The sequence below is a fragment of the Arachis stenosperma genome, chromosome 5 (genome assembly GCF_014773155.1).
Source record: "Arachis stenosperma cultivar V10309 chromosome 5, arast.V10309.gnm1.PFL2, whole genome shotgun sequence".
NCBI lineage: Eukaryota > Viridiplantae > Streptophyta > Magnoliopsida > Fabales > Fabaceae > Arachis > Arachis stenosperma.
In genome coordinates this window covers 141,588,578-141,612,758 of record NC_080381.1, presented here as the reverse complement: position 1 = coordinate 141,612,758, position 24,181 = coordinate 141,588,578, and the positions used below count along the sequence as shown (strand labels likewise).

At 34.6% G+C, this 24,181-nt stretch overlaps 1 protein-coding gene and 2 pseudogenes across 1 annotated transcript; 1 reads left to right on the top strand and 2 right to left on the bottom strand.

Moving 5' to 3' along the window:
- Positions 1-779: 779 nt before the first annotated feature.
- On the bottom strand, positions 780-1,616 carry LOC130981835 (protein LONGIFOLIA 1-like). The gene is made up of 2 exons (XM_057905566.1): positions 1,416-1,616; positions 780-1,315 (listed from the first exon to the last, which is right to left on the bottom strand). The coding sequence occupies exons 1-2, from the start codon at positions 1,534-1,536 to the stop codon at positions 843-845; spliced, it is 594 nt and encodes a 197-aa protein (XP_057761549.1). The 5' UTR covers positions 1,537-1,616; the 3' UTR covers positions 780-842.
- An 11-nt stretch (positions 1,617-1,627) lies between these two features.
- Positions 1,628-4,262, top strand: LOC130981604 (vacuolar-sorting protein BRO1-like; annotated as a pseudogene).
- On the bottom strand, positions 4,256-9,608 carry LOC130981603 (uncharacterized; annotated as a pseudogene).
- Positions 9,609-24,181: the final 14,573 nt, after the last annotated feature.

Genomic DNA, 24,181 nt, shown 5'->3' with positions numbered 1-24,181 from the left:
TGCCAGATTTGTTACTAGGTCTATGCAATTCTCAAAACATTTTTTTCTTAACCTTTTGGCCTGTTCTTGGTTTGATTGATGTCTTAAACTTCTAATGACATTGTTGCAGAATGATCCTAAAGTCCTTAATTATTAACCAAGCTCTGAATGCTATCTAAAATACACCAACCAAAATATCTATAAATTGTTTTAAATTGATATAACTGATGTGAGTATGTAACGAATAAGCATTGCAAGTAAGACAAGTGCAACTAATATGTTCTAAATTCATGAACTCTTGGCTTCACTTGGGCCATTGTCATATTTAATTGAACACATAAAGCTTCTCTCTCTGGCTCTCTGATTTTGTCTCTTCTGTTTCTGTGGCAGGATATTATATGACAAGCGATATAATCTCTTCCATTATCCAGTCTCAGACGAAGATGCTCCTAACTATCACTCAATTATCCAGAACCCGATGGACACGGTAACCATGTTACAGCGTGTTGATAATGGCTGGCATATTACACGTTCTGCATTCCTGCAGGACATTGATCTTATTGTTTCCATTGCAAAGGTATGCATCCTGTGGCCTTTAACTTGGCTGGGTCCTATCCAATGTCCATTCTTGTGATGTGACATAGTTAAAAATGATTGAGAGTGCTTTATTATATGATATTTTGGTTAACAAAGTTAAATTTCTTGCCACTTTCTCATATAACTCAAGCTGTTTCATGAGTTGTAAAGGTTCTTTAAATGATTAAGGCTCAAATATTATTTATCATCACATCACTTGTACTGGTTTAGGCTTATAAACAATGCTTGCCTGTTTCCTTGCATATTAAGAATCTCAAACTTATTTTTTAGCCAAAATATACATATATTAAGGCACTAATTTTTTGTACTAGAATCTCATTGACAACATCAAATATGAGTTTTCTTTGCATTTCTTCAAGATTATTTATCCTAAGAATCTTCCCAGCATTGTGCTTCATATTGAACTGCAGCTTGTTTGTCTTCAATAGTTCAAGTGCAAAGAACAACTTTGGGTTTATCAGGTGACCTGGTGAATGAACTGCCTGGATTAAGCTGGGGCTACTGAGCAGCCCTGATGCGAGCAATATTTCTGCTATGTATTTACGGTCAGAATCTTTTCTCTCTCTGCAATTGGTGAATTTCTCGCTATTATCGTCATTTTGCCAAAGAACTTTATCCAAATTCTGAGTTTGAAGGTCATCATCACTGGTTCCATTGCTGAAGTTGGCCTTTGTGTTATTGAATGAAAGAGGAAGGTCCAATGCATGCCCTATGTTATCAGGAGTGGCTAAAGCTTCATCTGTAGAAATATAAATATGAAAGAGTTAAAATGTAATCCAAACTCCTTTCCTATAGATGATTTTATGTGAATATCACAAAAACTTAAGTGTAGAATATACCTAAATCTTTTGAGATTTCTGTCTTCTTTTTGATTGGAGAAGGTGGGTCTTCACTGTAAAATTGCAGATCAAGAACAGAAACTGGACTTTGTTGTTCTGAAGTAACTGTTATCATGGCCATAGCACTTTCCTTGCTTAGCTCCTTTGTAGCAGTCTGATCAATGAAAGAATATTAAACCTAGTACTTTATGCTTATGGGCAACCATTGTATAATGGGAGGAAGAAATACTTACATTTTGATTCATGTGAGTCACCTGTTGAATGGAAATGTTGTTGTTGCTTTCAGAATGATCAGCTTGGGTGCCCTCTATGTCACGGTGAGAATCCATGCTTCTGTTGCTGTCAACATTGGAGGAAATAACATCAACTTGATGCTTAAAGTTCCTCTTTTGACACCGGATCTTGCTGAAGCCTTCATTTCTTTGCTGCAAGGTACAAACTTTTTGCTTTAGACCAGCCCGGCTTTTGGAGTGTCACCGGTTCAAAACGAAAGGCCTCCAAACGCCGTCGTTTTTATTTCTTCATTAAAAAAAAAAAAAACAGATTCAGAAATCAAAAACCCCTCTTCGATAGATACCCTTTGGCCCTTTCTCCCTCTGAAAACTTGGAAAGAAGTATAGAACTCAAAAACCCAACCCTAAACCCTGAGCGTTCGGTTAGAGAAAATTCGGCATTCATGTCAATCCTTGATGCCCGCCCGGTAAATTGTTGTACTATTTGTTATGATTCATTTGGCTCTTGGTGTGGCTAGGACATGTTGCTCAGTCACTGAACTTCCTATGCACTTTACCAGATTGAATCCGCACTTCCAACCTTGGCAAGGCCGATTATGTCTTTAGATCAAAATGAAGATGCTATTGTGGGATCTCTCAAGCAGAGCCTGGTTAGTTGCTGTTTTTGGTCCTGTTATGGTTATTTTATGATTGTGTATTATGATTTTCAAAGAATAAGATTCACTACCAGTTCTTGAATCAATAATTTATATGACTGTTATTTTTCTCTTAGAATTTTCTGGTATATGTGACAAATTTTTTGCTATATTGGCAATTTCAGTAATATTTTTGTTTTACAGTCCTTCAGTTCATCCTATCTGTGTCATATTGTGGGACAATGGAGTATTGATTAGAGTTAGCAGTAGGAAAAGGGATTTCAGTTTACAAAAGGAATATTAGTAATACATGTTCTAATTGTTTCATAGGGTTATAATTTTAAAAAATGACTACAACATTGGCATTAGATGTGTTTATAATTCTTATCAAATTTTGTGCTCGCTATTTCAGAGGCAAGTAGAAACTCTTGGAGCCCAAAGGGCTGGTCTTGAAGACATGCTTAAAGAGATGAAAAGAAAGGTACACCTGATTAGGATGCTTCTTGTGGAATTTTTTCCATCCTATGTAATCCGTGATTCATGAATCTATAACATGTACTATTTATCTTTGCTTGTATTTCTAAAAATATCTTCAGGATGATATATTACCAAAGTTGATGACATCCACTGGCTCTCATGAGGATCTCTTTAAGAAGGAAATAGCAAAATATGACCATATTTGTGAAGAAATAGCTCAAATATTGAGGCACAGGAGCAACTGTTGATGCAGATCCAGGTATTGCATTATGTGCGCTCGCTTAAAAAGAATTGATGCATATTAGAACTTTCTAAGAGAAATATTTCCCAAACTGTCTTGGTGGTTTTTTTTTTAATACAAAATTTTCTGGGGTTCCTTTTTTACTTACTACATTGATTATTGTGAGCAAGCAACAATCTTCAATTATGTGATTCTAACAACCGTTTGCTTCTGTTTACAGGCTCAGAATGATGAATTCTCGGCTCTCTTCAATCTTGAAGACTATAAAGGTATATCTATTTGGTTGTTCTCCTCAATATTGAATCTGATTTTAATGTACACAAAACTGAATATTAACCAGCAACAGAAAATTGTTTGAACTGATGCATTAATTAATGGACCTTCTTTTCTATTTCAGTGGTAATAGTTGAAATGGCTCTTATTATTTCATACAGAATGCTACCCTTTCTTTTTTTTTTTTGGTGTAGTCACCCTACTTGTCTGATGGTTGATCTTTTCATGGTTTCCTTATAATATCTCAGCTTCACGTGAAAAATGCTATAAGCAGATTGAAGCTGCCATAGCCAAGTTTCGAGAGATAAAAGACAACATTAATGAAGGGTTAAAATTTTATGTTACTCTGCAGGTTAGAACTTATCAACTATGTGTTGATTGAATTCTATTATGCAAGAAATTATCTGAGTATGATTAAATATATGGTTGAAAACAAGTACTTGCTATTTATGCAAATTTCTGTTCGATAGGATGCGATCACAAATGTAAAGCAGTAGAGCAATGACTTCGTAATGACAAGGAACATCCAGTGCAGAGAAATGATTGAAGATGTTCAAAGACAAGTGGCTGGTCTGAGTTTCCAAGATAAAAACTCAGGTGCTTTTAGTAGTAGCTACCCACCAGTTGGAAGCCAAAACCAAAGACCCAGTACACAACAAACAGATCCTCGTCCCCAAACACTTTATTATCAACCACCTGAGCAGCCTCCGGTTTCTTCCTACGGACATCCCCCTCCCTCAAATGGTTCAGTAGCGCATCAGCCTCCACCTCCATACCACATTCCACCAACATCTGCCGCTCCATACCAACCCCATCAGGTTCATCAGCAGGCACCAGCAGAGTATGGCCAACCTGCATATCCTGGATGGCGTGGTCCATACTATAATGCGCCGGCTCAGCAACCTGGTTCTGTTCCCAGGCCTCCATATACCGTTCCATCTCCATACCCTCCACCTCATCAAGGTGGATACTATAAGCAGCAATAGTGTTATCCAACCGTCTTCTATAATAAGAGAGATTATTCTTTCCGTCAGCTATCTCCTCAACAAATTGGATTTAGATATAACTGTTATCTTGAAGCTTTAGACCAGCGTGGAGAATTGGTATGTACTTTTTGGGTCGTTTCTGGATTTGTATTTTGTTAGTTTGCATTGTCATTGGTTTGTGAATAGTTTATACAAAAAATGTTGTAAGTACAGTTGGTTTATTTCCAATTTTCTACTTTATGCAGAGTGGGGTTCCCCCATTTATACATGCCAACTCGTCAGAAAACATATACTTGTATCACTACATATTCAAAGATTTCTTACCCTCTTTTATGGTGATGAGTAGTATCATGTTCGGGATTGTTTGTCTCTAAAAGAATGTACTATGTGGATTGTCCCTTGTGAACTTTTATGTTGTATATTTCCGTAAACTCAACAAAGGAAATTGTTGGATCGTAAGACGCACAAGAAATACAAGGGAATTAAAAAAGAAATTATGTTGTTAAGGCCTAAGGGGAACATCTTATTTGAACCATGTTTAATAAAAAATTCATCTGGTTCTTGAGGTTAAAGAAAACTTGTGCGCGTCAAGCCATGAATATTTTGGTACTTGTGGATAGTCAAATATTTGTTTCTATCCTATTTGTTTCTGAGTGCCAAATTCTTGGCGAAAACGGAGATGAAATTTATGCATGTGTCAAATTTTAAATGGAGACACAATGCAGACATAAGACTTTAATCAAAAGTCCATAGCCAATGGATTGAGATTCTTTGTCCCTATTTTCTATCCCTTTCCATTTTCTCCACTCATAATTTGACACCCCAAGAACACAGTTTAGAAATCTCAAAATTGATGAGAACTATTAGGTGTAACATTTCTTCCAAGAGTAAAAGGAAATATACTATGATGCTAACAGAACCGTGAATCAGTGATGATAATAACATTATATTCCTTGGGCATAGATAAAATTGAGAAGAAAAAGGATGGGAGATATAAGGTTTTAGAAAGTTATGCCAATCTATGCCCGTAGCATTAAAACCACTTGTAAAATGTATACAGATACCCGCTAAAAAGCACAACAACAGAGATTATAGTTATCATTCACTTCTCAAGCACCATAACTTCTTCCCTAGACGCAGATCCCATGACTTTGAATAACCATTAATTAATATTATTACACTACAATCGAGCATTCTCTTGGCAAATCGATGCGAAGCCTTGTATAGGAGCCAGTGAAATAAGCAAGCAGATAACATGAAATAACAAAGAAGACTTAAAGACCCGTATCAATGAGATAATCACCCAGCCTTTCAACAATCATGTTGCACTGCCCTGGAGTCATAAGCTCATCGTAGATTCCGATGATCAACGCCTGATTCGTCTTCTTAATGGTAACACCACCAAGACCCTGCATGATAAGGACAAGCTGAGATTTTAACAACCAATGGCCAAAACCAGCATCAAGGTAACAACGGTATGGACATGGTGCAGCAATGAGTTTTACGCTGATGCTGATTCATTGTGAGCTATGGCCTAAAGCAGTCACATACCACAATTTGAATCCATGATTACATCATAAATTTACTCAATCAGATTAGCAGATTCACATTATCATAGATTGTTGTATTTTCTTTGATGAACTTGTGCAATCAAAATTCAAGCTATAATTAGAAACAGTCAGTACCTTCTTCCCTCGAATGACAGCGCCGGGTTCACCTTGTATAACCATATATTTGGTGCCACCGAGGTACAACCCGGTGGGGGCAAGCGATCAAGGCTCAGCAAAGTCATTCATGATAGCAGTAATTTCCTCAGGCTTGAACTGCACAACACAAAAGACCAATCAAAAACAGATCAACTAAAACTATTTCAGATTGCAAGGATCACTTGACTTGTGCTATGAACCAAACACACTTGAAATCCCCAGCCACATGTTACTTGCACAAGTGATGTGAATATCCGATTTCATATATAACAATAACGAGTGTATGATTGATCTTATGATGTTACATACTAATAAAAAGGAATGCATCTCATATCAGATAATCACATAGTCCAAACTCCAAGTCATTCCTAATGACTCTCTCCAAGCTTTAATTTATAGCATAAATTGCACTTAACAAGTGAAACATTAAGAAACTGAAAAATTAATCAATTAGCTCCAGTTGATAAAACTAAACAGCTATGGTTAAAGCGCGAATGTATCAAATTAACACCAAAATCATAGGATATGTCAGTATGTCACATGCAAATCAAATCTGATAAATCGGAGGAAAATTAACGAAAAAAAAAGAACAGATGAATCTGGAAAACAAAGCACTAAGAAAGAAGGAGAGTTTTGGAGAGAGAAATTGAGAAGTATTAAAGATAACCTGAGGGAAATTAGAGCTCTGAGCCCAAACACTGCCGTCTTGGCCGACGATTGCGGCGGAGGAGAGGTGGCTGCCTTCAATTTCGCAGAGAAGGTGGTCATCGACGTAGGTTTGCCACGACGGCAACCGGCGAGACGACGGCAAGCGGTGATCCGACGGCGAACTGCTCCAAGCCACGAACAGAGAAGCCAGCGAGAATGGGTACGACGTGCCGAGCTACCTGGTTTCGGACAGGGGAAGAGGAAGAAGCGGAAGCGCTGAGAACCCGGAGACAGCGGCCGGGCTAGGGTTTTGTCGATTTGGTTTGGGTCTTTAACTGCTTTTCTTTAGAGGGGGCACCAAAAATGAAGAGTTAAAAGAGAATCGGAGAAGATGAAGAACAATTTTGATTTTTTGTTTTTTTAATATGTTTTTGTTTTGTTGTTTTAATTATTTAAAATTATAAAATTAACATTAATTGTTAATTGAATTCTAAAATTTGATTAATTTAAAAGAATATTTTTGTCTAATCAAATAAAGTAAGTAAGGATGTTTAAGTTTTTTTATAAAATTAAATAAATAAATAATTTTTATTTTATTTAATTAAAAGGGTATTTTAGTAAAAATGGTGATATAATATATATTTAAAAAAGAAAAAATTAAATGCTGACGTGGAAAATAAATTCCACATGTTTTATTATTATTTGTCCATATTTTCAACGTATCAGTACGTATGAATTTATTATCGTACCGTAGCAATCACCTTACAGATTTATATTGATTGTGGGGTTACTGACAGCAAAATCCAGCGAATTTACATTGATTTCTCTAAGTCTTCTGAAAATAATTAATTTTTTTATTTAAATAAAAAAAGTCGGTTTGTGTAAGATGCCACGTCAAGTTTGATCCCAGCAATAGTTGGAATGGTGATTAAAGAGCATATAGTGTGTGTATAACAAAAATAAATAAATAACAGTATGTGCTTCTTTCTAGCGATCTGAATCAGCTGATTATCTGAATTGAGTGTTCAAGCGAGTAGGATATTTAGATTGAGAGAGATTGTGGCTACTAGTGTTATATTGCTAAAAGGGTTAATTAGATCAGTTAAATTTCAATTATTTGACTAACAGTATACTACTTCAGTTTTCGCAACACACAACTAAAAAGAGACCATTGTTAGTTCTATTCCTCATGGCTTAATGCTCGCTCGTGTAGGAATCTCGAACTCTTCTTGTAATTCATGCTGGTATTAACTCTTAACAACAAGTAGAGCTCAAAGTGTGTTATTAGTTTTGGTGGATAACCATTCTCCAACATTTTGTTTAGAACGAACACAGGCACACTATTTAAATGACACTTCAAAGATTTTGGTTCTCACCAATAGATTCAAAAAGAACAAAAGTCTCCTACAACTCCCCAATTGGTATATCATTTGACATGGTCCAACCAGGATTATATTTTTCTAACAATTACTTTGAAATTACTCATAGTTACACCATCCTATCAAGAATTCATAACCTTTTAGAGGGGTGATAAGTATCGTAGTTTACTCTCTTATTTATTTATTTACCTTCTCTAGTATTAAATTTAAAATATTATCTCAAATGAACATAAGTTCAAATATTTTTCTTCCTCCATTCTCTTTATCTTCCATTTTTGTTTTTTCTTTTCTTTGCTGTTTTCTTTCTCTTTTTATTAAAATTACTTTACGTAGTATTTTTTTTTTTATTTCATAAAGGAAGTAAGAATGTCAAATAATATTAATAAAACATTTAATGTCATCAATTAAATGTCTTAATGTGGTATGATCATCAGACAATAGAGAATTATAACCCATACCATGAACAAATTACAGTAGTATGCAATTTTGTGGTCAACAGATTTGTCACAACTCACAAGCATTTAATAATAATTCTGATAGATGTAATGATGGAAGAAGAATTTGGATTATGACTGTCTTTTATATTATCAATTTTATCATTTAATTATATAGAAAAAATGATAACATTTTCAAAATCATCCTCCCATAACGACAAAAAAAAATCATTCTGCGATCCTAATTTGTAACCAAAAGAACTTTTGAGTACTTTAATTTTTTCAATATATGAAATGTGTTTGATTTTTACTTTGTTTGGTAATTAAATGAATTGTTAAGCATGTTACTAGGAGATCCTAAACACTACCTTTTATATAACCATTTGAATAATGAGAATAACTATAATGGCTGATACGGCCGTATAATTTTTTTTATTTGATAATTCTTGTTTTTGTTCTCCATAATTAGATAATAATATAAAAAGTGACACTATTGTTAAATTTTAATTAAATTGTACTTATATTAATTACATTCTTTTATTTATCCTTTTATTAATGGACTAGTTAAAACCTTCTTTATATTTAGTTCTTTGTGTTCACCGAATAATTGACAATATAGATATTTTTTTTGACTTGTCATAATATTTTTATTTAAAAATTTGTAACTAGCTAATTGAATTTTTTTTATGTAAAACACAAAATTTGTTATGAATAAGAATTTTACTTGAAAATTTATATCTAGTTAATGAATTTTTATATGTATAAGATAATTTTAAATATTTATTTAAATAAACAAAAAAATTAATTACTCGGGCAATCTAACTTGATTAATAATTCACAATAATCCGAGAGAGGAATATGGACAAACCTGGTTGTGGATAACAGTTCTCTGAATCAATTCTATCACGACAGTAACACCTGAAAGCATAGTGGTCTTGATCGAACCCACACCTTCCACCACTGTTGGAACACTCACTGCAATTCTTGGCCGTCCAATTCATCAAAAACCCTCTTCTCAGCGCCTCTTCAACCCCTCCTTTCTCATCTTCCACCCTCGTTACGCTCACCGTCCCCCTGCAATTCTTCTTCGCTAACTTCAAATTCTCGCCAACATCCCCATAAAGCGCCACAACCGATCCTGTTCTGTTTTCAGCTGAACACCCAATACTGTGGTCTTGCATGTTCTTGCAGCCATAAAACAGCAACACTTGCTTCTGCTTTGAAGCAACACTGAACCTTTTGCTGTGGCCGCTGAAGTTTCTCAGTGGGGAAATACATTCCGTGGATCTTGGTCCCGAGAGGCGAGAGCCCAGGGATGGACACTCGAAGTGATTGGTTGTTGTAGAAAATGTTTTGGACAGTGTATAGAGTTTCTGAGGTGTTGAGGATTGGGAAGCCGTCGTGGGAGCAGGTGAGACCGAAATTGGGGAGACCACAATAGGAGTTTTGTTTTGATATGATGTAGAAGGGAAAGCTTACGTTTTGGTGATTAGTGGTGCCACCACAAGTTTTGGGTTCACATGCTTCGAACTTTGGATTTATAGAACACACAGTGATTCTTGTTAGAAGAGAGAACACGATTGTTAAATTGAAGGTGGATAAGAGTGTTCTTTGTTTCATTTGGAATGTTTCAAGATGGCGGCTGAGAGATGGTGGAGTTTAATTTGGAGAGGAAAGGTGAAGTTATCATGATAAGATGTTTTTTTTTTTTTGGTTGCGAGTTTGAGCTTTATTCAATTGGAGTCTACTATTGTTAATGGTAATGCTTTTGACATTTTTGTTTTTCGATAACCCGCGTGCGTCACTGTTCACGGTTGAATAATTGATCACTACAAAGGTTTGATTAGTGTACTCTACGGGGGATTGTTTCGAAGCCTTTGATTATTACAGGCAAATATTTTTTATTTTTACTTAATATTAAATTAATAATAATTTGTAGTTATATTTACTAAAATTTATATATATGAATTAATATAATTTATTTATTAAAATAATTTAATATTTATATTAATGAATTGGTAACTAAAAATACTAAAATCTATACTTTTTTATCTCTAAGTATAATTGAAATGTATTCGGTTATGAAACTAGACGCCATGACCGTGACAATTGAGAAAATATATCAATTTTACTATGTACACTAGTGAAATAGTCTCTCTTCAAGTGTTTTTTTTTATTTGCTCACGATATTTTTTTATTTACAGATCAACGACTAATTCGTCACAAATCTGAACTTCATTTAAGGATTTATCGTTAGTCAATAGATTGTTGCATGTACAAGGCAAAATTCGAACTAAGTGGATGAATGAGTTGATCACTTGACCAATTCAAATTAATTTACCTTCAAATATTTTTATTTGTTTATTAAATAAATTAAAAGTATTTTTTTTCAACCCATACCACTTTCAGTGTCCAAAATTAGGGCTGAAGTCTTAATTAAGTTCAGATTGAAGGGGAAGACTTGTTGTATAATTCTTAACAAATTGGTCTATCATTCAAACTAAATGAAAAAAGGACAACCAAAATTTTAAAACTACATAAAAAAAAGTTTGTTTGTATTTTTGTGTTAGGTACTCGAATGAGAATGTATTGTCGCTTAGATTTCAAGGGTCTCTTCAATGGCCAACCTTATGTTACTATTAATTTTGACTTTTTGACTAACCTTGCAATTTCATATTGTTATTTGGTGAATTATACGGTAAAAATGTAAGTTTATAAATATTTTTTTTATCAAATGAAAGAGAAATTGAAAAAGTTAAGACCCACATTTTAAAGAATAATAAAATAATAAAAAATAATTATAAAACGAATTTATATTTTCTCTCTATACAACTTTATTTATAATGTTTCATTTGATTTTTTGTAATCTCAATAGGATGTTGAATTAAATTTGTATCAAAATTTTAGTTTGGAGAACAGATACGATAAAAAAGTAGGTTTAATCTAAAAATTATTTATTGTTTGTGTTGAAATAAATTGTGTCAAGATACTTATGACACATTATAACAAATGAAAAGAAATACTTAAAATAAATGAAAGCTTTAATTAAATGAAAGAATAAAATTAAAATAAAAAAAACAAAGTATTTACAAAAAAAGAAATGCTCAAAGAAAAGTAAAATAAATTGACAGGAAAATGAAAGAACAAAGAAAATAAAAGAAAAGCAAATAAAAGAAATAAATCAAAAGTGCATTCCACATTTACATGTATTTGTACTCTATGATTCTTTTTGGCGTGAGCATGACTTGAATTTTGTAGAGTTTTGTGTGATGATAAAGTGTTTAGATTGAAGTCCTTCATTCCTTTTGAACTTCTCCTATTTATAGGCTGTAAGGACAGGCTTGCAGAATGTTTTTCTTCCCACAATTTAGCTTCTTCCTTTCTCTCAAGCCACGACCTTGCTTTGACCATGAAGAATTTTGATATCCAAGTTTGCCATCCCATGTCTTTTCCTACCTTGGTCTCCAAGCCCCACATTCTGCGTCGTGCTGTCAATTTGGACCACGTGCTATTGATTCAGTTCGACTCCGATCTTTCTTCGACATGACTCATAATCATCGTCGTGCCATTGACCCAGTTTCGACTCAAATTATTCTCGACTCGATTCATAATCGTTACTCTGCTTTATTATAGTCAAATTTCATTACTAGTCAAATTTTGTTCTAACAAATTGCCCTTTAAAACTTGTTTTTTCGAAAAATGAAATGATAAGTTTTATTTAATTACATGCATGCCATTCACGTGCCACATTTAAAATTCTAAAATTTGAAAAGACAGTTACACAATTTTTGAAATAGTTTGCGCATTTCTTGGAAATACGTAACGTTCTCTATGGGCTTTAATGGGACTTTTCATTTAAAAACTCTTCATATTCTCTTAAGGTTTGTTACTTTGTTCATCTCCATTTACTTTCATCATTTTTACCATTCTTCATTTTTCCCGAAGAACTTTCTCTCTTCTCCATAAAAGTTTCTTTCCATTTCCTCCATGGATTCTCAATCCGTTCTTCATTCTAGTAGCACTCCCGCTATTACCGTTGCATCTTCTTCTTATGCGACCGATGCCGCTACTACTGCTTCCACCATTACTCCCGTAACCATGGCATCCGCTTCTTCCTCTTTTTCGGCCATTATAGCTACCGCAGCGACCTCTGCGTCCGGTGTGGCAACTACAACTCAACTACCTCATCAATCTGAAGAAGATGATGATGTTCAAATCATCCCTCCTCCCTCTTTGGTGTCTCACGTGGCACAATTCTACAATGAAGACGGGAGCTTGAGATCCCCAGTCTGGATATTGAAATCACTGCCCTTTGGAAGGGCTAGGTATTCCTTCCTTTCAAGGTTACTGGCCGCTTATATTCCTTTTTAGGGCATTTTTCTACTCAAGAACAGGTCGGATTTGTCTCTTCTTTTTTTCCATCTCCCCCTGAACATCTCCCTCTGATATTTTGCAAAAATGTTAGGCTTCTTATTTTGCTAGTCGGGTCTTTAATACTGACCCTCCAAAGGAATCAAGTTCTCTTCTTTCCACTTGGATGTCGAGGTTGTCCCCGACCTACAAACCTTCGACCTCTCTTATACTGCACCCCTCTTAGGAGCCAGTTTATACTTTTGGTATCATGTTACCAATAACTTCCATTTTTTTTTATGGAATGATGGAATCAACTTTAATAGAAGTTTTTGGTTTAACTGGTATAACCCCCCGATGGGGAATGTGTGTCATGGGCTACCGAATATCTTGATGATATTTTCAACATCAATTTTGACTCGACTTTTGTGTCGGAATTTATTCAGAATAAAATGGGGATCCGAGAGTGATCCCATGAATAATAGTGAACATGTGGCCTTTTTACTTTTATGACTTAACGCCTTTGTCTTTTGTCCCAAATTTATTCAAATCCAAAAGAACAACTATCTACCACTAGCCATCATGTTTCATAATAAAATGTATGTCAACCTTCCTTCTTTAATTTTAGGTCAATTCTATGAGACACTTTCTTTAGTGGTTGGTGAGATTTGATGGGGTGAATCATTGATCAATTCCTGTGGTCCCCTTTGGGTTGCGAACTTGTGGTTAAAGGAAGTTTGTGAACCTTGACTAATAGCTTCTCCTCTGATATGCCTTAAGCTCAAGTCGTTGGTATTCGACTATTTCTTCTCTCTTGGTCGAAACAAAAGAATATTTCTGCCATAGATACCTTTCGACATTTTGTGACTCTTCTTCTTGAGATCAAAACTGATGATAACACTTCCTATTACCCAAATCCATTCACCCACCATCGAAGTGTGGTTAGGTATCGTAATTACTTCATCAATCCCAAACCTGAAATGCAGCATATTGTCAATGATTTGTGGTCCAAAATCCTTACTCCTCAAATTCTTCCTGTGGGGCTTCCACGTTAGTTGACAATGGCCTTAAAGAAGAAACTAGTCACTTACTCCCTTCAGTTCATGTCACGACAATTTGACCTAGCCCAAGCACTTCCTTATCCACTCTCCCTCGACTTTGAGGCTCAAATGATACATTATGAGGTGTTGAGACGAGAAGATTTTGACCAAATCCTTGACTTGAATCACCAAAGAGTGAACAATCAATACCAAACGCTCGACTTTACTCGTTGTTTCCTTTCAACTCCTGCCTTCCACAAGTGGTGGTCGACCTACTATACTTCTCATTGCTCTTCGATTGATTGTGCCCTTTCTAATTTGGTTCTTCCTACTGTGCAGACTACTACGACGTCGAAGAAAACTAAAGGTGAGCATGTCAAAGTAATTGTTAAGTTTGAAAAGTATTATAAGGTAAAATGGCATTTCAAGAAGGTAAATTATGTTTTCAATGAGGCCTTGGAGGTATGTGAAAAGAAGATGGAAATGCATTTTTATAAATGTCTCAATCGTTATTTCAAAACTTTGGCTCGAGACCCTTATGTTCAACAAAGAGACTTTATGCGAAAATTTAAGTTTCCTTCTTTTTCTAATGCCCCTTTTGGCCTTGCTGATCGGCTACCTGACCCTCCTAATGACCCTCTTAAAGGAGCCTTAGGAGAGAATTATCGACTCCAAAGAAAGACCTAAGAACGCTGGGTATAAACGCTACGGGTGCCTTCTACTACCCAAGGACTAGTGATAGAATAAATACTCAAATAAGGATTGCTTGATATCCTCTAGGTATCGTATTTTCCTTATGACTTAGAACATTAAATCTATACTCATCTTATATTCCTCATACATTTTCAGCTGCTCAACCGACACAAATTTCTGAGGTTGTTGCTGATCCTCAACCTGTCGAAGAAAATTGGGACTCGGATGAGGATCCTATTCCCAAAAGAGCAAAGTTGAAGCGCGGCGTTGGTCGAGGCCATGGGAGGTCGAGTGATGCCACTCTTTCTTCCAAAAAATGTGGTCTTCTCACATCTTTATGAGCTCAGGTCCCAAAAAAGTTTAAAAGACAAATCTTGTTGCTTCCTCAAAAGGGGGTGTGTGTGTGTGTGTCTATATATATAAATATATATATGGTGCCGAACTAATCCTTTGATGTCTTTACGTTCTGTTAACCCTTCTTTGTTACTTTGTTTTAGTCTAAAAAATGCAAGTGAGACTCAAGAACTAGAGTTAAAACAGAAAGTCAATCTGAACGAGAACTCGACCAACCTGATGACGTCAAGGTTGAAGTGACTTAATCTGTTGCTCCTGTAATTTCTCATCAGACAGTGATTTCACCTATTCCCATTTTGAGTCCGATACAAACCATTATGTTGACTGCTGCCTCTCAAGCCTCGACTGATTCTCCATTGGTAAAATTCTCTACCTTTTCATACTTCATTTTACTTGTTCATATTTACACTTATTACCTTCCTTTTGTAGGCGAACTATATGCCTCTACCAAGTGATGCAGAAACACAACCGAACAGATTAAGCAAATCCGAGCTAGAATTCTCACTGCACAAAGTCGTTAGAAGAGTTACGCAGATCAGCGACGGAAGCCGTTGGAATTTAATGAAGGCGATTTTGTATTTCTGAGAGTTACTCCGACTACAGGCATCGGACAGGCAATAAAGACTAAGAAGTTAAACCCTAGGTGCATTGGGCACTTTGAGGTGTTGAGACGGATTGGACCAGTGGCCTATCAGGTAGCTTTACTGCCACACCTTTCAAACCTCCAAGACGTCTTTCATGTATCACAACTTCGCAAAGACACACCGGATGCAACTCATATCTTAGAAGCTAAATCGATTAAGTTAAAGGAGAATCTAATGTTTCAAGTGGTTCCGGTTAAGAATGATGATGTCAGCATCAAGAAAATTCGAGGAAAACAAGTTCAGTTAGTAAAGGTTGCTTGGAGTCAAGCCAAAGCGGAAGAACATACGTGGAGCTCGAATCAGAGATAAGAAAGGACTACCCACATTTATTCTCAGGAAATTGAATTTTGGAGACAAAATTCCTAATTTGGTGGGTAGGATGTAAATCTCGATTCATTAATAAATAATTAACTGATAAATTAATTATGAGCTAAGGAAATTAGGAAATTAAATTTTATAATTTGAAAAAGTAAAAATATTTAGAATACGAATTAAAACACTAATTTTAAAGATTTTGGCCCGAAATTGGGCCCGTGGGCTAAATCAGTTGAACCAGTCCCATATTGGGCCCAAGGCTCAACCCATATAAGCCTCAATCATGCACTATTCCCTTTGTTCATAGTGAAACACGATGAGGAAAAGAAGAAGAGAACCAAAACCTAAACCTCTATTTACTTCAAATTTCAATCCATCATAACTTTCGATCAGGAGCTCCGATTGCCGCACCGTTTGTGGCCATGCAATTACCTTGTTGAGCTTTTCAATTTTATCTGAATAAAACGGTAAGGATCTCTGAATTTCTTTTCCAGTTCTCCCTTTCATTCAGATCCACATTTTTGGAGACTTGTGAAAAAAAGATTTTGGTGGTACTTTGAGCTTGGGAGAAATCGACCAAGGTATGGTTTCGGTTTCTTTTAGATAATATATAAGGCTGTGTGAAACTCAAGCTAGTTATCTGTAAGATAGTTTGAATTGCATGAAATTTTGATTTTTGAAAAAGATTTGAAAAAGATAAAATTTTTAAATTGAATTTGATTTGACTCATAAGAAACAACTAAATTTTAAAAAGTTTTGAAAAAGTCAACTCAAATTTTCGAAAATTTATGACAAAAAAAGGGAAAGATATTTTTTTTTATTTTTTTGAATTTTTAATGATGAGAGAGAAAAATATCAAAAAGACTCAATGCATTAGAATTTTGGATCAAAACAAAAGATGCATGCAAGAACACTATGAATGTCAAGATGAACACCAAGAACACTTTGAATGTCATGATGAACATCAAGAACTTATTTTTGAAAATTTTTAAGAAAAAAAAAACATGCAAGACATCAAACTTAGAAATTTTCAAACTTTAGACACTAACAAATCGAAAATGCATATGAAAAACAAAAAAAGACACGAAACAAAAAAACGCAAAGATCAAACAAGAAGACTGGCCAAGAACAACTTGAAGATCATGAAGAACAGTTCCATGCATGAGTTTTCGATATTAATTTTTTAGAAAATTAAAAAGATGCAATTGACACCAAACTTAAAACTTGACTCTAGACTCAAACAAAAAACACAAAATTTTTTATTTTTATGGTTTTATTAAATTTTTTTGGTTTTTTTTAAAATTATTTTGGGAAAAATGAAAAAGAAATTTTTTTTTTCGAAAATAAGAAATAAAAATCTTAAAAATAAAATAAAATTACCTAATCTAAGCAACAAGATGAACCGTCAGTTGTCCAAACTCGAACAATCCCTAGCAACGGTGCCAAAAACTTGGTATGCGAAATCGTGATCATCAACAATGGCGCCAACAAGCTTGGTGCTCTCAAACGTGAATCACACTTCGTCACAATTCCGCACAACTAACCAGCAACTGCACTGGGTCGTCCAAGTAATACCTTACGTGAGTGAGGGTCGATCCCACGGAGATTGTCGGCTTGAAGCAAGCTATGGTCACCTTGTAAATCTCAGTCAGGCGGATTCAAATGGTTATGGTGAATTAATAATTAGAATATAATTAAAATATAAACTAGGATAGAGATACTTATGTAATTCATTGATGAGAGTTTCAGATAAGCGTATGGAGATGCTTTGTTCCTTCTGATTCTCTGCTTTCCTATTATCTTCATCCAATCACTCCTACTCCTTTCCATGGCAAGCTTATGCAGGGCATCACCGTCGTCAATGGCTACATCCCGTCCTTTCAGTTAAAATGGTCCAAAATGCGTTATTACCGCACGGCTATTCATCTGTCGATTTTCGATCATACTGGAATAGGATTCAGTCATCCTTTTGCGTCTGTCACTACGCCCAGCACTCGCGAGTTTGAAGTTCGTCACAGCCATCCCTTCCCGGATCCTACTCGGAATACCACAGACAAGGTTTAGACTTTCCGGATCTCAAGAATGGCCGCCAATAATTCTAGCCTATACCACGAAGACTCTGATCTCATGGAATGGAAGGCTCGGTTGTCAGGCGAGGCAACCATGCATCATGAACCAGAAGGCTAAGAGATATGCACTTAAGCGATTGCAAGTAGAACGGAGGTGGTTGTCAGGCACGCATTCATGGGTGAGAATGATGATGAGTGTCACGGATCATCACCTTCCTCAGGTTGAAGAACAAGTGTATATCTTAGATAAGAAATAGGCTTGAGTTGAATAGAAAAACAATAGTACTTTGCATTAATTCATGAGGAACAGCAGAGCTCCACACCTTAATCTATGGTGTGTAGAAACTCTACCGTTGAAAATACATAAGAACAAGGTCCAAGAATGGCCGAGAGGCCAGCCTCCAAAACGTGATCAAAGGATAATCCAAAGATTCAAAGATGTTCCAAAGATTTAAAGATGTAAATACAATAGTAAAAAGTCCTATTTATGCTAAAACTAGTTACTAGGGTTACAGAGATAAGTAAATGACGCAGAAATCCACTTCCGGGGCCCACTTGGTATGTGCTTGGGCTGAGCATTGAAGATTTCACGTGGAGAGGTATTTCTTGGAGTTAAACGCCAGTTTATAACCTGTTTCTGGCGTTTAACTCCACTTTGCAACCTGTTTCTGGCGTTTGACTCCAGAATAGGGCAGGGAGCTGGCGTTGAACGCCAGTTTACGTCGTCTAAACTCGGGCAAAGTATGGACAATTATATATTGCTGGAAAGCCCTGGATGTCTACTTTCCAATGCAATTTAGAGCGCACTATTTGGAGTTCTGTAGCTCCAGAAAATTTATTTCGAGTACAGGGAGGTCAGAATTCAACAGCATCTGCAGTCCTTCTTCAACCTCTGAATCAGATTTTTGCTCAAGTCCCTCAATTTCAGCCAGAAATTACCTGAAATCACAGAAAAATACACAAACTCATAGTAAAGTCCATAAATGTGATTTTTAATTAAAAACTAATAAAATATATATTAAAAACTAACTAAATCATACTAAAAACTATGTAAAAACAATGCCAAAAAGCATATAAATTATCCGCTCATCAGTTCCCTTCCATCTCTTGGCTTTCTTCATCTCCAACAACACATTTCCCTCTTCTCTTCTCAACCTTCTGAGAGTCCTCTCGTCTTGACCACAAAAACTAGGGATCTCTCTTCTTACTTGTGACATACAACCAAAACAAGAAACAAACACACAACCAGAAACCAGAAGCAATCCACTCTACTGCTAGAGTGAGGTTATGGTCAGCATAAGCAAAAATTCAAACAGTTAGTGTGCTTATTAAAAAATAAAGAAAAAGTGCTTAATCTAGACTATCACCGTACTTAATCATTGTCAATCTATATCAATCCCCGGTAACGGCGCCAAAAACTTGATGGTTGGAAATCAGATTTCTACACAAACTCACCGGCAAGTGTACCGGATCGCATCAAGTAGTAATTACTCACAAGAGTGAGGTCGATCCCACAGGGATTGATGGATTGAGCAATTTTAGTTAGGTGATGAATTTAGTTAAGAAAATATTGAATGATTTGAGTGAATTGTGATTAACAGAAACTAAATAGCATGAAAATAGAAGGGAGAGGGGAAATTGACAGAAAAGTAAAGTGCAGAAGATTAAATTGCATGAAACTTAAAGTGCAAGAAAGTAAAAGAGCTGAAACTTAAATTGCAAGAAATATAAATGGCTGAAGCTTAAAGTGCAAGAAATGTAAATTACTAAATTTAAATTGCTGGAAAACTTAAACTGCTTGAAGATTAAAGGGATTTGGGAGCTGGGATTCAAAATTAAGCAAGAAAAATGCAAGCTAAAGTAAATCAGAAAACTGTGAAGTAAAGAAGTCCAGTTCAGTATCAAACAGAAATGGAAAATTACTTGAAAAAGCAAAACAAAAAGAAGCTGAGCTCAATTATGAGATTCTCCAAGAGAAATTAAAGATTCAAGAAGAGCAATGAGACTAGAAAGCAGATCTAGATCTCAATCACTTCCTTGATCAAACAGAAAATAAATTGCAGAAGAAATGTAAATGAAACAGCAAATGAAATTTAGATCTAATTTCTCAATTCTTAGAATTATGCAGAAGAAGGACAAAGATAAATTTCAGATCAAGAATTGAAACAGAATTCCTTCGATCTCAATTCAAAATTTAAAACAGAAGTTGCAGAAGAAGAAATTGAGAACAGAAAATTAAACTCAGATCCAATTCTTGAAACAAATGAGAAGAAAAGTGAAAGATGATTCTCAAAGTTAGAATCAATGGAACTCTTCAATCTCAATTCAAAATCCAAGAACAGAAGTTGCAGTAGCAAGAACAAACAAAAAGAAAAAGTAGATCTCAATTCCAATTCCCAAATTCCCAAATAAAAACTAAAAGTAAAAAAACTAAAAATGAGCTAAAGATTTTTTACAAATCAAATTAACTCCTATTTATACACTTTCTATTTTTGGTTTTCAGAATTTGGAATGGACTTTTCAAATTTGTGAAGAAATGGGTCCAAAATGACTTGGTTGAGTTAGCATGGACCAAGGTGTCTTTGATCAGCTCCCAGGGTAGTGCTTTAAGTGTAGTGCTCACTAAGTGAGCATTGTGCTCAAATTTTGAGCGCTATATCCTTGTGTTGGAGCGTCCCAGCTTCGATCCCTTGGTGTGGGCATTGCTCTTCCTTAATTTCCTTGGTGAGGCACGAAAATGCTCACTAAGTGAGCATAGTGCTCACTTCCTTTGAGCGTCGTGTCTTGATGAAGTGCACCTCCTCCTTCGAGCCTTGGTGAGCCCACTCTTTTCCATGCTGTGCTCCCTTTTTTTCCTTGTTTGAGCACGAAAATGCTCTCTTCAAGTGAGCATTGTGCTCACTAAGTGAGCACTGTTAGGGCGCCCCTTGCTCTCCTCGGTTGTATGGCACGCAAATGCTCTCTAGAGTGAGCATTGTGCTCACTTGTTTGAGCACCAACCTTGGGCTGGCTTTGCTTCCTTTCTTCTTCTGCAAGCAACCACGCAAACATGTCAAAGTATCACTAAATTCATAAGATTTCTAATTCATTCATAAAATCAACTAATTCTAGCTTAAACCCTATGATTTTGTGTCAAGTAAATGATGGTTGATTGATTAACTATGATCATAAGAATCCACTCCAAATCACTTACTGATGATGCAAGAAAGTGCATAAAACCTAATGAAACAAGTGAAAAATGCTTGAAAAGTTAGCATAAGATGACTTGTCATCAATATCCATCATCGCTTTTACACTTATCTGGTATTTCATTTTCTTTACTTTTCGTTTATGCCTCTTAACAAACAATCATCTTTTCTAATCGCCTGACTAAGATTTACAAAATAGCCATGTTTGCTCAATCCGACAATCTCCGTGAGATTCGACCCTCACTCACCTGAGGTAATACTTGTACGACCCGGTGCACTTGCCGGTTCAGTTGTGTGGAGTTCGATTCCGCGCACCAAACAGGTTGTATACTAGTAAAATTAAAATGAATTACAAAATTTAAAACTTCCAACGAAACAATCCACCACATAATTTAAAGTTTCTAACAAAACAATCCACCACATAATATGAAAATAAATTTAAAACAGGCAAAATTTAAAACTTCAACAAAACAATCCACCACATAATTTAAAGCTTCCAACAAAAAAATCCACTACATAATGAAAAATTACAAGTAACATTATCAGTTCTAAATTATTTAATAAGCAAATAGTTAATAAAAATAACAAGAAAAATATCCTATCTAAGCAACTCAACAGCAGAAAAATTTAAAATATTGAAATATTAAATTTTTTATTTTTTATTTTTTATATTAGAAAATTAATTTTTTCTTTTAAATAAAAAAATAAAATAAAATCTAGCAATATCTAGTAAACAATGAATTTGTGAATTTATTATATTTTAAATTTTAATCTAAAAAAATAAATTTTTATTCTAATAGTAGAAAAATAAAAATTTCAACAATATCCAAAAACAAAAAAATTAAAAAAATTTAAATTTTTAAAATTAATTTATTCTTAATTTGTGAACAGGTCCATCAATAAAAAAAAAGTCAAGGATTTGGGTGTAGCATTATTCGGTGAATAAAAAAATAAAAATATATATTTTTAGAAAAATTTAAAATATTAAATTTTTTTTTATTTTAAAATTAAATTTTTTATTTAAAGTAGAAAAATAAAATTAAATCCAACAATATCTAATAAATAATATATTTGTAAATTTATTATTTTTTCTAAGTTTTTAATCTAAAAAATAATTTTTTAAATTAATAGTAGAAAAATAAAAAATTCCAACAATATCCAACAAAAAAAATTAAAAGATTTTAAATTTTTAAAATTAATTTATTCTTAATTTGTGAACCAACACATCAACAAAAAAAGTAAAGGGTCTGGATGTAGCATTATCCGGTGAATAAAAAATATTTTTAAAAAAATTTAAAATTTTAAAAAATTAAATTTTTTTATTTTTTAACCTGGAAAATAAAATTTTTTATTTAAAGTAAAAAAATAAAATAAAATCCAGCAATATCTAGTAAACAATAAATTTGTAAATTTATTATATTTTAAATTTTTATTCTAACAGTAGAAAAATAAAAAATTCTAGCAATATCCAATAAATAAAAAAATTAAAAAATTTTAAATTTTTAAAATTAATTTATTCTTAATTTGTGAATAAATCCATCAGCAAAAAAAGTTAAGGGTCTGAGTGTAGTATTATCCGGTGAATAAAAAAATAAAAAAAAGTTATTTTTAAAAAAATTTTAAATATTAAAATAATTAGGTGATTGAGAATTGCATTCTAAGTTTGAAACCTAACATACAACAATCGCTGACGATTATTTACTGTAAATCTTAGGTCTTTTGCACACTTGGAGGCACTGTATTTGCTGCAATTCTGCTTCTGCGTCTTATTTGGGCAGCAATTTCTTACTTCCAGTCAAGTGGTTTAGCTTCAATCAGGGTGGGAGTTCCTTTGGTGCTGTAGCCTAGACGGCTCTTCATATTTTACAAAATTTTTCTGTATTAATTTTTAGGTAATAGACTAACAGTAATATATGAAGGAAAATTTTTCTTCAGCTACATATTGTATATGAGAAAGTATGTAGTCATCATTCGTGCTAGTGTTTATTCACTTGAAACATGTGATATTGATATTTTGACAAGTGAATGGATCATATCACTTCTTATTCCATTTGAAGGAAGCTAGAGTTGTGACACCATTAGTGTGACAAAGGTGCGGCACAACTTCGAAGAGATTCTATTAATAAACATGTACGAATGCGTAATATGGACAAGCAGCATTCTTTATAAAAAGTAGAGACTAATTATCAAAATCAATGCCTAAGGTTTTTAAAAGCGGACATTTTAGTTCTCAAAATAATACACAATTACGTACATTTCTAATGTTTATTTTCGTTAGTCAATATAGTCCTTAGTTAAGTTTTTTTCAATAGTCAATTACGTCAAATGATAAGTTGGAATGTTCACTTGCCTACGTGACCATTAAGTGTTCCCGTGTAGTGAGGTAGACAAATGGATCTTTATAGCCAATGAACAGAATAGTCCCTATAGCCATTGCACAAAGACATCGTTTTGTTTAGATCATATAATGTAAAAGTGTGTTGAAAATGATGAGCTCTCATCAAACTATGTAATGTGAGTCTTGAGAGAAGCAAAAAGAATGAGAGGAGAAATGGAAATAATGGAAAAAAAAATGAGAAGAAGTGAGAGAAATGAACCAAATTGAGTTGAATGTAATGAATGGCAAAAACTAAATTGCAATTGTACATAGTTGCTATTTATATACAATGCTAAACTAACTCTCTTTTAACTAACTAAAAATAAGTGCGTTCAAAGGAACTAATGACCATACCGTAACAGAGCATAGTTCAAAGGAACTAAAGACCATCCTGATCAGCTACCCCATCTTCTGGAACAGCCGGTGCGTCCGGAAAGAGCTGCAATGCAGCAACCGGATTATCTTGAAGAACCACTGGTGCTACGCCATGTTCTGCGTCGGGAAACAGCTGCAATGCAGCGACCTGATTCTCTTCTTGAACAGCCGGTGCGTCCGGAAAGAGCTGCAATGCAGCAACCGGATTATCTTGAAGAACCACCGGTGCTACGCCAGGTTCTGCGTCGGGAAACAGCTGCAATGCAGCGACCTGATTCTCTTCTTGAACAGCCGGTGCGTCCGGAAAGAGCTGCAATGCAGCAACCGGATTATCTTGAAGAACCACCGG

Excerpts from the sequence above, each read along its gene's own strand:
- LOC130981835 (XM_057905566.1), bottom strand. The coding sequence starts at position 1,536 with ATGGCCATGATAACAGTTACTTCAGAACAACAAAGTCCAGTTTCTGTT. Across the intron at positions 1,316-1,415 it reads AGAAATCTCAAAAGATTTAG|ATGAAGCTTTAGCCACTCCT; the intron begins GTATATTCTACA and ends ATATTTCTACAG.